The sequence below is a fragment of the Meles meles genome, chromosome 12, assembly GCF_922984935.1.
Source record: "Meles meles chromosome 12, mMelMel3.1 paternal haplotype, whole genome shotgun sequence".
Taxonomy (NCBI): domain Eukaryota; kingdom Metazoa; phylum Chordata; class Mammalia; order Carnivora; family Mustelidae; genus Meles; species Meles meles.
Window position 1 is genome coordinate 48,311,072 of NC_060077.1, and position 14,868 is coordinate 48,325,939.

The 14,868-nt window shown below is 42.6% G+C and overlaps 1 protein-coding gene across 2 annotated transcripts in view; it reads left to right on the plus strand.

The window, feature by feature from the left end:
• The first annotated feature begins 232 nt into the window (after nucleotides 1-232).
• LAMA3 (laminin subunit alpha 3) overlaps nucleotides 233-14,868 on the plus strand; it is a 268,973-nt gene continuing 254,337 nt past the window's right edge. For both annotated transcript variants that reach the window (XM_046025313.1, XM_046025314.1), the window contains exon 1: nucleotides 233-645. In XM_046025313.1, coding sequence (XP_045881269.1) covers nucleotides 256-645 — 390 coding nt within the window. In that variant the 5' untranslated portion in view covers nucleotides 233-255. The remainder of the gene's footprint in view (nucleotides 646-14,868) is intronic.

A 14,868-nucleotide genomic window follows, 5' to 3' on the forward strand; every position in this document is an offset into this window, starting at 1 on the left:
CCGGGCTGGCTTTCATGACTGGTCTAAGACCCTGAGCAGCTGAAGAGGAGGACTATCTGATTTCTGAGCGGGGCGTGGGAAGGTGGGGCGGTCCCGGCCCCCGGCTTTGCCGCCAGGGTGAGAGCCCGGGAACGCCTTTCGCTCTCCCCGCCCGCGAAGTTTGCAGGGCGCAGCGCGCTGCAGAGACCTGATCGCCTGGCCCCAGGCTGGGCGCTGTCAGTTCCTGCTTGGTTGGGCGCCCGCTCCAGCCGCCGCATGCTCCACACTAGAAAAGCCGCCCGCACCGCGCGGGCTCCGAGCGGGTGGGGCGGGGGCGCGGATCGGCCGCCGCCCACACCCGGGGCTGAGCTCGCTCCTCCCGGGAGGATCACGCGCTGCAGGATGGCGGCGGCCGCGCGGGCTCCAGGCTGGGTATTGAGACCGGTCCTAATGCTGCTACTGCTGCCGCCCGCCGTGAACCCCTCTCGGGAACCCCGGACCGCGGCTCGGCTCAGCCTGCACCCACCCTACTTCAACCTGGCGGAGGCGGCGAAGATTTGGGCCACGGCCACCTGCGGAGAGCGGGAGCCCGGCGGCGCGCGGCCTGAGCTCTACTGCAAGTTGGTGGGGGGCCCCACCGCGGCGGGCAGCGGCCACACCATCCAGGTACGGTCCCGGGAGTGAGCGAGGGCGGGGTGGCGAGGGGCGAGCCCCCTCCCCGAGCTGGTCAGCAGCCCTCAGCAGAAGGAGTGGTCTTTCCCCGCGCGCTAGCGGTACCAGGAGACCGGGAAGGGCTCCCCAGGCCCTGCGCGGGCCAGCGACCCTGGGAGATGGGCTCGGTGCCCCGGAGCGATCCTGCGGGAGCTCTGCCCTTGCCAGTTCGCCGCCCGAGGCCGGGACCAGTAGAGCACTCGAGGTAAATGAAGGCTGAGGATAAGTTTGCGAGCGCAGAGGTGAAAGTCCCCAGATGCGCCTCGGGGTGCATGGAACTGTCGCCCTATCCTGCCTCCATCACTCAAGCAGCGCCCGGCCAGGCCATGAGTGCCCCCTTGGCTTCACTGGCCCGCCTCCTTCCAGGCACTTCTGTCTCCCCGACCTTATTGGGAGAAGTTGGTAGCAGTGGGTTTCCGTGGCAGGTTTGGTTGGAGAGAACTTTCAGGTTGTATCGGTAGCACCCCTCCCTCCGGTCACGGAGAAGATGCACCTCACCGCCCTGCCCGAAGCTCCCGCGTTCAGGGTCACTGGGGCGAATGAGACTTGAACTGGGCAGAGATGGACACGGTGCTCAGGGTCCATCAGACTCATACCGCGAACACCTGGCGTAAATGATAATGTTGCTGGTGCTTAATCGGCATCTGGAGGTGTGCCAGGTCTTTACCCACGGACCCTCACAGCAGCGCAGGGAACCGGAGAGGGTGGGCAGGTTAAGAAACGTGCCTGAGTAGTCTTAAAGGAGGGCAGCGGGATTTGAACCCAGTCCTGACTTGAAATCCTCTTTACGCTGAGCCATAATTCAGAATTGCCTCCCTCGTTCTACTGGGAAATATTGCTGAGGAATGGGAAAGTGCTGCCGGAAGAGGGAGTAATTTCGGAACTTGGGCTCCGCAAGCAAAAGATTACCATTGAGAATCTAGGTCAGGGTTTTAGAAACTCTTGGTTGCGCACTTCCATAAACGACAGTCACTGAACATGCAATGCCATTACGCGCGTATTTATTTATAAACTATATGTACGTATTGCTTTATTAATATACGATGAGTACTAGAAGACAGGCAAGAATAGAAATAAAAAACTAAACTAACAACGATGAAAATACTTTTTAATTTCCTTTATTAACAGCGCCAAGTAAGTTTGCTTTCTTTAAATAATTAATTTTTCTTGGGAGCGCCTGGGTGGCTCAGTGGGTTAGAGCCCCTGCCTTCAGCTCGGGTCATGATCCCAGAGTCCTAGGATCGAGCCCCGCATCGGGCTCTCTGCTCTGTGGAGAGCCTGCTTCCTCCTCTCTCTCTGCCTGCCTCCCTGCCTACTTGTGATCTCTGTCTGTCAAATAAATAAAATCTTTAAAAAAAAAAAAATAAATAAATAATTTTTCTTTTTTTAAAAGGCAGGTGGTAACTTTTTTTTTTAAGACTTTATTTACTAATTTCACGTTTTGCATGGAGCACTGGGTGTTGTGCAAAAACAATGAATACTGTTACGCTGAAAAAAAATAAATAAAATGGAAAAAAAAAGACTTTATTTACTAATTTGACAGACAGAGATCACAAGTAGGCAGAGAGGCAGGCAGAGAGTGAGGGGGAAGCAGGCTCCCTGCTGAACAGAGAGCCCGGTGTGGGGCTCGATCCCAGGACTCTGGGATCGTGACCTGAGCTGAAGGCAGAGGTTTTAACCCACTGAGCCACCCAGGTACCCCTAAATATTTAATTTCTGATTGTAACTATTTATAAATATACAAATGTGATTATGTATATCAATATTTTGGACAAAGTTAGTTTAGCACTTATGATTTGTCAATTAATTCAAGGTTGGTTTTACATTGATAATTGAAATTAGTAGTTGTCATAGCTGAAAAGATAGCTCAAAAATCTGTAGATTCAAGAAGAAGGACCAATGCACTGACCACTGAGTTCCAGAACAATCCACAGAGCCCGGGGCAAAATGAAAATGTGAGCCCCTTGTTCAAAGATTATGAATTTCAAGATGGTGATAGCAGAGCCTGAAATTAAGTGAGGGGGTCTTTGGGAGCATGGAATTCTGTGTAACTGGGCAGGTCTGATACTGTCTGAATTCTCTAAATCATGGTACTCATATTTCTGCCCATCCTTCAATTATTCTAAAAATTTTTTAAAGTAGACACTTGGCCAGTCAATGTTTGCTTTTCAGGTGGCATTCAGTACTTCCTGGTAGGAAGGTGTTATGTTTTAAGAGTTTAAAAAATAGATTCAAAACTCACTGCAAGTAGTTTTTGGAAAATATTAAAATACATTACAAAATTCTGTGTCCAGGTTTTTAAACTGTGCAAATAGGAGAACTTTTAGAGTACCCCAATTCTGTCTTTTGAACAACATAAATATGAAACATTTCCAAACATCTATTTTCCAAAACACTCTTTTCAAAACGTACATTTCTTTAGAATATTATTTACTTTTTCACACATTGTTGACACAACACCTTTACTTTCATAGGTACCTCTATTTTTTTGTAAATATGTATCAGGTAGTATATTACTGGCAGTTCCTTGTCATCCCAGAAAGAGCAAATCTGGAATTTTCTGTGAAAAAAAAAAAAAAAAGTGTGACTCAACTTTAAATTTCAAAGTTTTAAATACTTTACCATGAGATAAACAGTGAATGTGTGTCATTGAAAGAATTTCTTTGTCACTCCTCATTTTAGTACAAGGTTTGTAACTGTTCTGCTGTCTAGAAGAATAGAACCCACGGGGCGCCTGGGTGGCTCAGTGGGTTAAGCCGCTGCCTTCGGCTCAGGTCATGATCTCAGGGTCCTGGGATCGAGTCCCGCATCGGGCTCTCTGCTCAGCAGGAGCCTGCTTCCCTCTCTCTCTCTCTGCCTGCCTCTCTGTCTACTTGTGATCTCTCTCTGTCAAATAAATTAAAAAAAAAAAAAAAAGAATAGAACCCACATGTCCACTTAACCAGGCCCACGTACGCTTCGGTGTGTCATGGTCAGATGAGAGTCTGGTGCAACCCCTCCTCCTCTACCCTTGGGCAGACAGACACTCAGGACCATTGTGACCAGCTGACCCATGGATGGGATAAAGGCCCTAGCAGAGTGCACATTAAATATTAGTCAAACTGAATTTCTTCATTTTTAAGTAAAAAAACACATTTTGATATTCCCTTCTGGCACCCCATTGGATTGCCTGGCACACCCAACTTTGCAGAGAGCTGTTCTGACTATGGGAAGAGGAAGTGCAAGGAGAAGACATTTTCAAATATCTCCTCGCCCCGAGATTTGCCTGGGAATGGGCCAACCTTCACTCTCTTCATCTGGCATTTTCTTTTGAGCGCTCATAGGTTGACACTATGGTCTTGGAGGTCCAGAAAAGTCATATTTTCTGTGCTGATTGCATTTCCAGGATAGGTCCTTAAACTTTGGTGCACAGTCCTAGATAGAGTAGGAAGTGGCTTTTCTGAGATCATTCAGCGGACTGTGTTTCTAGGGCAAGCTATAGCCTTTGGAAAAAGAATGCTATCTGGTGTTGTACTGTGTTCTTTTGGAAAAATAAGGGGTGAACAAGAGTGCTGCTGAATAGTGCTTTCTGCTTTCACAGCTGAGGGCTTGAGAAGATGTACTGATTGCTGATGTGAGAAGCTCTTATCTAATAAGGACAGAAGTGTGTTGGAGACAAGACAGGGAAGGGGAGTTCTAGAAGCTGGGCTCTTAGATGCTCGTTCTAGCCCCGTGTTGGCAGCCGCAGGTGCAGACCTACCTTTCAGGATACCGAGGGGGTGATGGGACTTGGAAGGGTGGGAGATTATGACTGATCAGTTGGTTGTACCCGAATAATGATTATCTCGAATGTGTTTATGCTCAAGATGGGAAATGGAGAAGAGTAACTAAAATAGTTCTGTTTCTTGAGCTTTCTAAAAATAAATCTTCAGGGCCAGCCAGGATTTAGAACTAAAGGCCAGAAGGATTTTGCAAAAAATGTAAAAAAAAAAAAAAAAGAATACAAGTTGTGTCTTAGAATAAAGCCTGGGTTTATGGTTCTGATTCTATAATAATAATCCTGATTCTTGAATGGTAGCATGTGCCCACAGGCAGGGCATTTTAAAAGTCTGAATTTTGTTTATTGTGTGAAAAGTACTCACTGTGGTTTCTCTGGATTTAAAATTCATTAAATAAGATTTTATATACTTGTTACTGCTTAAACATTAAGGTTTTGGTGTTTGAGAGCTCTTTGATCAGGGATTTTGTCTGTCTCGTTCAGAGTTGTGTCCTGTGCGTAGCACAAAGCCTGGAACAGTATGTGTGCTCAGAAAATACTGAAGGAAAAGATAGTGGAATGAAGACACAGCTAAGGGCTATAAAGAAGTCAATGAAAGAATAGACAAGAAAAATGCACAAATTAATTCTATTCTGCTAAGAAGTTAACTACCACTGAAATCTATCACACTTTATGCTTCAATTTTAAATGTTTCCTTACCTATGGAATAAAAAAAATCATTATTTACCGACATCTGATAGAGATGATGATAAAATATAAGTGGAAGGCTGTATTGAAAATGTAACCTTGGGGCGCCTGGGTGGCTCAGTGGGTTAAAGCCTCTGCCTTTGGCTCAGGTCATAATCCCAGGGCCTCGGGATGGAGCCCTGCATCTCATCGCTCTCTGCTCCACAGGGAGCCTGCTTCCTCCCCTCTCTCTCCCTGCCTCTCTGCCTACTTGTGATCTCTGTCTGTCAAATAAATAAATAAAATCTTAAAAAAAAAAGAAAAGAAAATGTACACTTGTGTTTGGTTTAGCTTGGCATAAACACCACACTCACAAAGAATGAAATGAACATATTTACCACACATGTGATGTTGATTTTGTACATTGACAGTTCAACATATCTTCTGTTATATTCCTTCATTACATTATAATTTATGCACAGGAATGTGTATCTAGCCTGAATGGCAGTGGTAGAGAAGTGCCCAAATGTGAGTTACAGCCAAGAGCAAGAATGCGTGTCACGGGGCGCCTGGGTGGCTCAGTGGGTTAAGCCTCTGCCTTCAGCTCAGGTCATGATCTCAGGGTCTCTGGGATCGAGCCCCGTATCGGGCTCTCTGCTTGGCAGGGAGCCTGCTTCCTCCCCTCTCTGGCTGCTGCTCTGCCTACTTGTAATCTCTCTCTCTCTCTCTCTCTATCTGTAAAAAAAAAGAAAAAAAAAATTAAAAAAAAAAAAAAAAGAATGCGTGTCACAAAGCAGTCTAGGTTGTGTGTTTGTGTGACTTGGACTAATGGCCATAAACAGGAAACTCATTTCACTAAGGCTGTTTATAGAACCATTGTGAAAGAGAAACCATTTGTTGGCTTCAACAAGGGACTTTTCCTTTGTGAAACTGATAGGAAAGTGTTGGGTAAGGGCTGAGAAATCAAAGACATTTACTATTCCATTGATATATTTGTAACAATTCTTAGCGGTGAGTTATTTTAAGACTTCAGGCAAATAACTGCGGTCAGCAATTTAAAGATGAGTTTTTTAAAATGATTTTCCTAATAGTTCTGTGTGAACATTAGCCAAAGTTTAGCAATGAAAGTTTATGTGCAAATCATTCGAACATAAATGTTTTCCTTTGGAGAGCCAGGTTCACTCACCAGCAGAGGAACATGGTTCCACACACAGAATGTCAGCAATTTAAATGTTTGCTTCAACAAGTCACAGATTTTGCTGCAGCTCATGGATCTTCAGGGTTGTAGAAGATGAATACTTGGCGGTGGGAATGTTCAGTCCTTGAATTGTAGGATTTTACTTCATGTTCTGAATTACCTGTGCCTTTGAGAACATGGATCATTTAATCTGAGAAAAAGAAGTATATAGTCATAGGGAAAGAGAAGGACAAAAGGTGATTAGTTTCAGCCCCTCACTTATGAGAAAACTATACATAAGCCATTATAGAAAGTTAGCTGTGTGCATTTTACATCTTTAGTGCATATATGAATGTGAAAACTACACATTTTCTTCATTTTTTTTTTACCAAAACTAGATTGAAGTATGTGAGTCATTTTTGACAGTTTTATAGAGGCATAATTTAAGTAGTATAACATGCATCCATTGTAGGTGTGAATTAAATATTTTTAAATCAATTTATAGTTGTACAACAATCACTAGAATCTAGTTTTAGAACATTTCCACCAGCTCTAAATGCTCTCTTGTGTCTACACACTCAATTTCCACATCCATTTCCACTCCTATGATATCTGCCTCTAAAAATTTCTCATTTCTGTATATTTCATATAAATGAAATTACACAACATGTGGTTTTTTTGTGTCTGACTTTTTTTAAAAGGTTTTATTTATTTATTGGACAGAGAGAGAGATCACAAGTAGGCAGAGAGGCAGGCAGAGAGAGAGGAGGAAGCAGGCTCCCTGCTGAGCAGAGAGCCTGATGGATGTGGGGCTCAATCCCAGGACCCTGAGATTATGACCTGAGCCAAAGGCAGAGGCTTTAACCCACTGAGCCACCCAGGTGCCCCATGTCTAAATTTTTTTTTTCAAGATTTAACTTATTTATTTGACAGAAAGAGAGAGAGAGCAAGAGAGGGAACATAAGCAGGGGGAGTGAGAGAGGGAGAGGCTGAGCTGGAAGGCCTATGTGGGACTCAATCCCAGGATCCCAGGATCAAGACCTGAGCCAAAGGCAGACACTCAAAAACTGAGCCACCCCGGTGCCCCAAACTTTTTTTTTTTTTTTAAAGGGGGAGGGCCTGGTAGGGGCAGAGATAGAGGAAGAGAGAGAATCTTAAGCAGATTGCCCACCTAGTGAGGAGCTAGACAAGGGGCTTGATCTCACAACCCTGAGACCAAGACATGAGCTGAAGTCAAGAGTCCATGCTTAACTGACTGAGCCACCTGAGCACCCTTTTGTGTCTGACTTCCCTCATCTGGCATAATGATTTTGTGATTTGTTAATATTGTTGTATGATTTACTGGTTTGCTTTTAATTGCAGAAAGTAGTATACTGTTGTATATTTCATTCTTTTTATCCAAATCATGGACATTTGGACTATTTTTAGGTTTTGGCTACTGTAAGTATGCCGCTATGAACATTCACAAACAAATCTTTGTGTGGACATACGTTTTTAGTTTTCTTGGGTTGATTCCTAGGAGTGGAATTGCTGGATCACATAGTAAATTTATGTTTAATTTTTTGAGAAACTACCAATTATTGAAATGAAGCCCTGATGTCTCCAACTAATATTATGGAACTGTTCCTCCCTTCAGTTCTGTCCATTTTTGCTTCATGTATATGTGAGGCTTTTTTGTTTGATATATATATATTTACATTGTTGTATCTTGAAGGAATGGCCCTTCTATCAATGTGTAATCTGTGTCTTTATCTTTTGCAACAATTTGACTTCAAGTTTATTTTGTCTGGTGTTAGTATAACCATCGCAGCTCTCTTTGGATTACTATTTGCATACAAAATCTTTTTCTGTCCTTTAATTTTCAATTCATTTGTGTCTTTGGATCTAAATCTCTTGTAGGTCTGCCCGTGGGTTGTTGTTTTTTTCTCTTAAATCTATTCAGCAAATCTTTGCCTTTTCATTGTTAAGTTGAACCCATTTACATTTAAAGTGATTGCTGATAAGGAGGGTTTTCTGCCATTTTGCCCTTTGTTTTCTGTAAGTCTTACGTTTTTTGGTTCCTCAGTTCCTCAGCTAGTACTTTCTTTTGTGTTTAATTTCTTTTCCTAATGAACCATTTTCCTTTCCTCCTCATTTACTTTTCTGTATATTTTTAAGTTATTTTCACAGTGGTTACTCTGGGGATTATAATTAACATCCTAAATTTACAACAGTCCAGTTTCAGCTGATCATCAGCTTAGCTTCAGTAGTATCTAAAACTCGGCTTCTATACAAGTTTGTGCCCCCTTCTTTATGATGCTATCTTCACAAATTAGATCTTTACACATTGTTGCCCATTGACATAAATATATACTTATTATTCTATGCATTTGCTTTGTAAATCATATGGGACAACCCAAAATTCCAATAATGTTGACTTTTGTATTTATCTATGTAGTTAGCTGTACTGGTGTTTTGTTTTGTTTTTTAAAGATTTACTTATTTGACAGAGAGAGACACAGCAAGAGAGGGAACACAGCAGGGGGAATGGGAGAGGGAGAGGCAGGCTTCTCCTGGAGCCAGGAGTGTGATGCAGGGCTTGATCCCAGGAGCCTGGGATCATGATCTGAGCTGAAGGCAAATGCTTAATGACTGAGCCACCCAGGCACCCCTGAATTGGTGTTTTTTATTTCTTTGTATGGCTTTGATTTATATCCTAGTATCCTTTCATCTCAGCTGAAGGGCTACTTTAGCATCTCTAGCCTTTTGGCCTTCAGTCGGGCAGGTCTACCAGCAACAAACTTCCTTCAGCTTTTGTTTATCTGGGAATGTCCTAATTTCTCCCTCATTTTTGAAGGATAATTTTTACCGGGTATGAAATTCTGGACTGACAGTTTTTTCCTTTCAACATTTTAAATATATCAACTCAATGCCTTCTGGCTTCCATGGTTTCTGATGGAAAACAGGCTGTTGTTTATCTTATTGAGGATCCTGTATGTGATAAGTTTCTTCTCTTTTGGTGTTTTCAAGATTTTCTCTTTGTCCTTTGAGAGTTTGATTATAATGAGTCTTGGTGGGGATCTCTTTGAGTTTGTCTTGCTTGGAATTTGTTAAGTTTCTTGGATGTGTAGATTCATATCTTTAATCAAATTTGGGAAGTTTCAACCATTATTTCTTCCAGTATCTTTCTGCCTCTTTCTCGCTCTTCTGCTGGGACTCCCATAATGTGTATGTTGGTCTATAACAGGTCACAGTCCTATAGGTGCCTTGAGCTTTGTTTATTTTTGTTCATTATTTATTTATTTACTTATTTATTTGACAGACAGAGATCACGAGCAGGCAGAGACGCAGGCAGAGACAGAGAGAGAGGAGGAAGCAGGCTCCCTGCTGAGCAGAGAGCCCAATTCGGGGCTCAATCCCAGGACCCTGGGATCATGACCTGAGCCAAAGGCAGAGGCTCTAACCCACTGAGCCACCCAGGTGCCCCTATTTTTGTTCATTCTTTTTTCTTTCTTATTCTTGTGCTAGATATTTTCAGTCAACTTATCTTTAAGTTCACTGATTATACATTGTTGTAGGTTTTTGAGCAGATTCAGAGTTCTGAAAATGTTTGTTTCAGTAGTTTTTTTTTGTGTGTGTGAGATTACTTATTGCTTTAGTGGAGGAACAGATCCTTGAAGCTTTTTACTCTGCCATTTTTGGTGATATCCTTACATCTTCTTTTTGAGTGCTTCCTTGCTCTCTGGTACCACAACATGTTCCAGGGCTATTTTTAATTTATTTTTTTGCTCCTGCCTGGGAACCAACTGGTTTTTCAAGGAGCATTGTTTGTTTGTTTGCTTATTATGGGTGCGGTGTTTAGAAACCAAGATCTGGATATGAGGTACTGTTTAGTAAATGCTCATTGTTACTAGTATATCATTGCTTTTAGATACTTTCAGTGGACAGAGCTAGGAAATATACACATATCTACTAATTTCTACATGCCACACATCTGTCTATCCTGGAAATGCAATTGATTTTTGCACATGGATCTTGTATCCTATGACCTTGCTGTAGATTTTTGTAGACCAGTATTTTCTACACACAGAACTACATGTGTTTTATTTTTTCCTTTCCAATCTGTATGCCTTTAATTTCTTTAAATTAATTAATTAATTCACAAACAGTTATTAAGTGGGCCTTACATGCCAGGCATCATGTTTGATGCTGAGGATGCAAAAAAGATCCAGACATGATCTTTCTGTACATAACTAGTGTTTTTGTGGCCTAATTTTCTTAAAAGACCAGGGAAATTCCTACAAGGGAAAATAGGATATCATCTCATTGTATATATCATCAAATTACTCTCACTTAGAGGTGAATAGCTCTGGTTCTACTATCATATAGAGCTGAGTTTGAATTCTAACTCTATAGCTCTTTGACCTTGGAAAATTGCATAACCTCAATTTCCCCTTATATAAGACAGAATTAATATTAGTGTATCTCACACATTTATTGGGAGGATAAAAAACACTCAGCATATATTGTGGTATATCGTGCCCAGTAAATGTGTTTTTTCATGGCATGAAAAAACTGTTAGGTAAGATTTCTAAAGCGATGAATGACAACAATGATTTTTCATAATAATCATTTAAAATTTTTGAGTAAGAAAATATTTTTTTTCTTTTAAAGATCTTATTTATTTAGAGAGAGAGTGTGTGTGAATGAGTGGGGAAGGAGTAAAGGGAGAGGGAGAGAGAATGCCAAGCAGACTCTGCACTGAGCATGGAGCCCAACGTGGAACTCAGTCTCACGACCCTGAGATCGTGACCTGAGCCAAAATCTAGAGTTGGACACTTAACTGAGTGAACTATCCAGGGTACCCCTAAAAAATTATTTTGTTAATGAACTGTATGGTACATTATATACTGAACATATTTGGCATGGGAAATAATCCACAGGCATTTTTGTAGAATAACAGTGTTAAATTTTCTTAGTACTGTGTTAATAACTAGATATTATTTGTTTACACAGGACATCCTTTTATAGCAATTAGAGAAATATTTTGGGGGGAGGGCAGCCCTGGAATTGGACAAGAAGCTGCTGTCCATGCAGCCAGCCTTGGAGACAGAAGGGTTGCACTTCCTGCATATCCCGGTGAGCCCCATAGTCCCTATGGCTGGGACATCACCCACTGAAGGTGTTCAGCTACATCCTTCTCTCTGTGGTGTTTCAGAAGCTTTCCACCCAGCCGAGGGCCTTGAGGCAGAGGCAACTGGACTGCTTTGGAACCTGATGTTGTTGTTAAAGGATAAGAGCCTTTAGCAGCTGCTTGTTTCAGAACGTGAGAGGAATTAAGTGCGCAGGGTGAAAAGTATAAGGAAAAACTAAGACAGCTCAAAGAAGAACAACAAAAAAAAGAGACAGAGCTTGAAATGTGGGACAGCATGCAAGAAGGAAAAAGTATGATGGAAATGTAAGAGAGCCCCCAGAAGAAGACAGTGCGGGGCTTCATATTTCATTAGTCATTGTGAAATGAAAATCTGACAGACACCATCAGCAACAGGGGCCGTTGGTCACATTTCGCTAAAGTCAGTGACTGTGTTCGTTGATTTCATAGGTAACTGTTAATTGGTAGCTAAAGGCTTCTGGGTGATTAACAGTCTTGATAAAAGAGATCTAGTAATGGTTCTTCAAGTTAAAAGACAGTCTCTATGATGGGTTGTGCTGAATGATGTCTTTCTTATAAATGGTGAGCCCACCAGCGAGGACTTCTAATGCAGCCAGGTGATGGGGTTGTCTCTACATATTTATTGTTATGTTCAGAACTTTGGAAAAAAGAAACTATTTTTAAAAATGCAAAGAACACTTTAAGCATCTTTATTAAATTCAAGGAAATTCTTTATGAACTTGAATTTGCCCATCAAACATTAAACAAAATTTAGCATTCAAAAAAAAAAGTAACATTTTGGAGGGAGGTCTTCATTCATTAAGGTTAATTTTTTTTTTCTGCTTTCCAGGAGTTCTTTTTTTTTTTTTTTTAATTTAATTTTATTTTTTTGACAGATAGAGATCACAAGTAGGGAGAGAGGTAGGCAGAGAGAGAGAGAGGAGGAAGCAGGCTCCCCGCCAAGCAGAGAGCCCGATGCGGGGCTCGATCCCAGGACCCTGGGATCATGACCTGAGCGAAAGGCAGAGGCTTTAACCCACTGAGCCACCCATGTGCCCCCATTAAGGTTAATTTTGGTGGTAATAATATATTCTTCCAAATTGCGAATTTTTTTTTTTTTTTTGGTTGTGGTTTAAGCTTTCATGAAACCTGCATTAACCCTTGCTCAACATTCTGAAACCATTTGCCTAGTGAGGAAAAAGGTTCATTAAATGGTACCTCAGTGGTCTTAGTCAATGGAATTGGCTGTATACATGGGCTCCTGGCCAAGGGACACATAGGGGCTGAAATCCATTCTGGGCGAGACTGTGTCTGCTTAGAGGCAGCAAGCCTTTTTTCTGCTTTATAAAAAAAAAAAAAAAAAGCTTTTTGCATGAGCTAGCAGGGCCTTGATTAGATCCCTCACGCCAACAGGGTGGAAAATGCCTTGGGGAAAGCCAACTCATTGAATCTCACACATCCTGCCATTTTTCTCAAAGTCATAAACATACTGTATTTTCTTAGTGGTTTTCCCATCCTAGATGCTTGTAAGAAAACACATGTGAAATCAATAAATTAACATTAGCTGGAGAGAAATATGGGTTTTAATGAGATTATTTATGCAGAGCTTAACTGTTGAGAGGTGGGAAGAAGACTTCTCCACTACTTTCAAGTTATACCCCCTACTGCATATACTGTGTACAGAAGTGATACCAATCAAAGAGGCAGAAGGGTAGGCAGGGGGAACAGCCTCGTGATCAGGAGACTTATTGCCCTGCTCAGTGCACGGTGCTAGTTTCACACCCACTTACATAACACTTACGGATGCTTGGCACTGTTCTTTTTTTTTTTTATTTTATTTTATTTATTTATTTGACAGACAGAGACCACAAGTAGGCAGAGAGAGAGGAGGAAGCAGTCTCCCTGCTGAGCAGAGAGCCTGATGCGGGGCTCGATCCCAGGACCCTGGGACCATGACCTGAGCCGAAGACAGAGGCTTTAAACCACTGAGCCACACAGGTGCCCCTGCTTGGCACTGTTCTAAAGCACCTTAGACGTACTGACTTCTTCATCCTCACAACCGTTTGTGAAGGCGATCCTCTTAGTGTGCTCATTTTATAGATGAGGGAACTGAAGCACAGAGAAGTTAAGTGAGTTGTTTAAGAGCAGAAAGCTGGTACGTGGTACAGCCAGGGATTCTGGCTGCAGAGTTCATGCTCATACCCACTCTACTAACGACTCCTTCCTCAGAGCCGCAGCCAAACAGGGCACCATCTTGGTAATTCCATTCATTACCCTGGAACCATTTATCTTCATGACTGTGTCCTTATTAGCTAGATCTGGAGCTCTCTGAGGGTGGGGCCACCGTTTCCTGCTCGTGTCTGTCTTCCCTGTGGCAGGGTGTCACAGACACTCCGTAGATGCTTTCTGAAGAAACTTTCAAAGGGCAACACCATCACAGAATTTTCCGACTGGAGCAACACCTGGTAGAAGTGCCATTTGACAAAAAACCAAAAATCAAAAACCTGAATTTTAACACCCTGCCTTTGGAAGGCAGGTGTGGCCCTGATGTGTTGAATTTCAAAGTAGAGATATCTGATACATGGCCAAGACCAAGAAGCCGTAAGTGGCAAGAAAGGATTCTTCCTCTACATATTTCAGACGAAGCAGCACCCTGCCAACACCTCGGTTTCAGACTTCTAGCTTCCAGAACCGAGATATGACATTTCTGTTGTTCTCAGCCACTCAATTTATGGTACTTTGGTATGGCCCTGGGAGACGAATACAGTAACTATTCGTCTTTTGGGCTGCCAAAACAAAATACTATAGATTGGGTAACTTATAAACAACAGAAATTTATTTCTCACAGTTCTTGAGTTTCCTTGGGGAAATCCAAGGTCAAGATGTGGGCAGGTTCAGTGTCTGGTGAAGACCCACTTCCAGTTCATGTTTCTTCGCTGTGTCCTCACAGGGCGGGAGAGGTGAGGGGTCTCTCCGCAGCCTTTCTTATAAGGGTACTAATCCCATTCAGCTCATCCTCATCCCATCATCTTGGGGGTTAGGACTTAATGTATGGAATTGTGGGGGCGGGGGGGACACACAGTTATGCAGCCCGTTGCAGTAACTTTAAGTCAGATGAGCAGTCTCTCTGTCAGTCAGCACTGCTCACTGAGTATTCAGTGTGTGAGTTATCTGTGTGTGGGGGAGGGGGAGACGAAGGGCACTGCTTAAGGCTCCCTCTGGTTCTAGGCTCTCTGCTCTTGAGACTCTGCAATCTGGCAACTCACAGTATAGTCCCTAAATAGACTGGGGATTACTCTTGGCTGATCAAATATTTAGGGATCACATACCTTGAGGCTTCTTTAAATATGTAGAACATATCAGAAGGGCATAAAGAAAGGATTGATTAATGCAGGTGAGACTCTGGGAGTTTGGGGACGATGGATACATGGCTACCGTGAGCTTTGG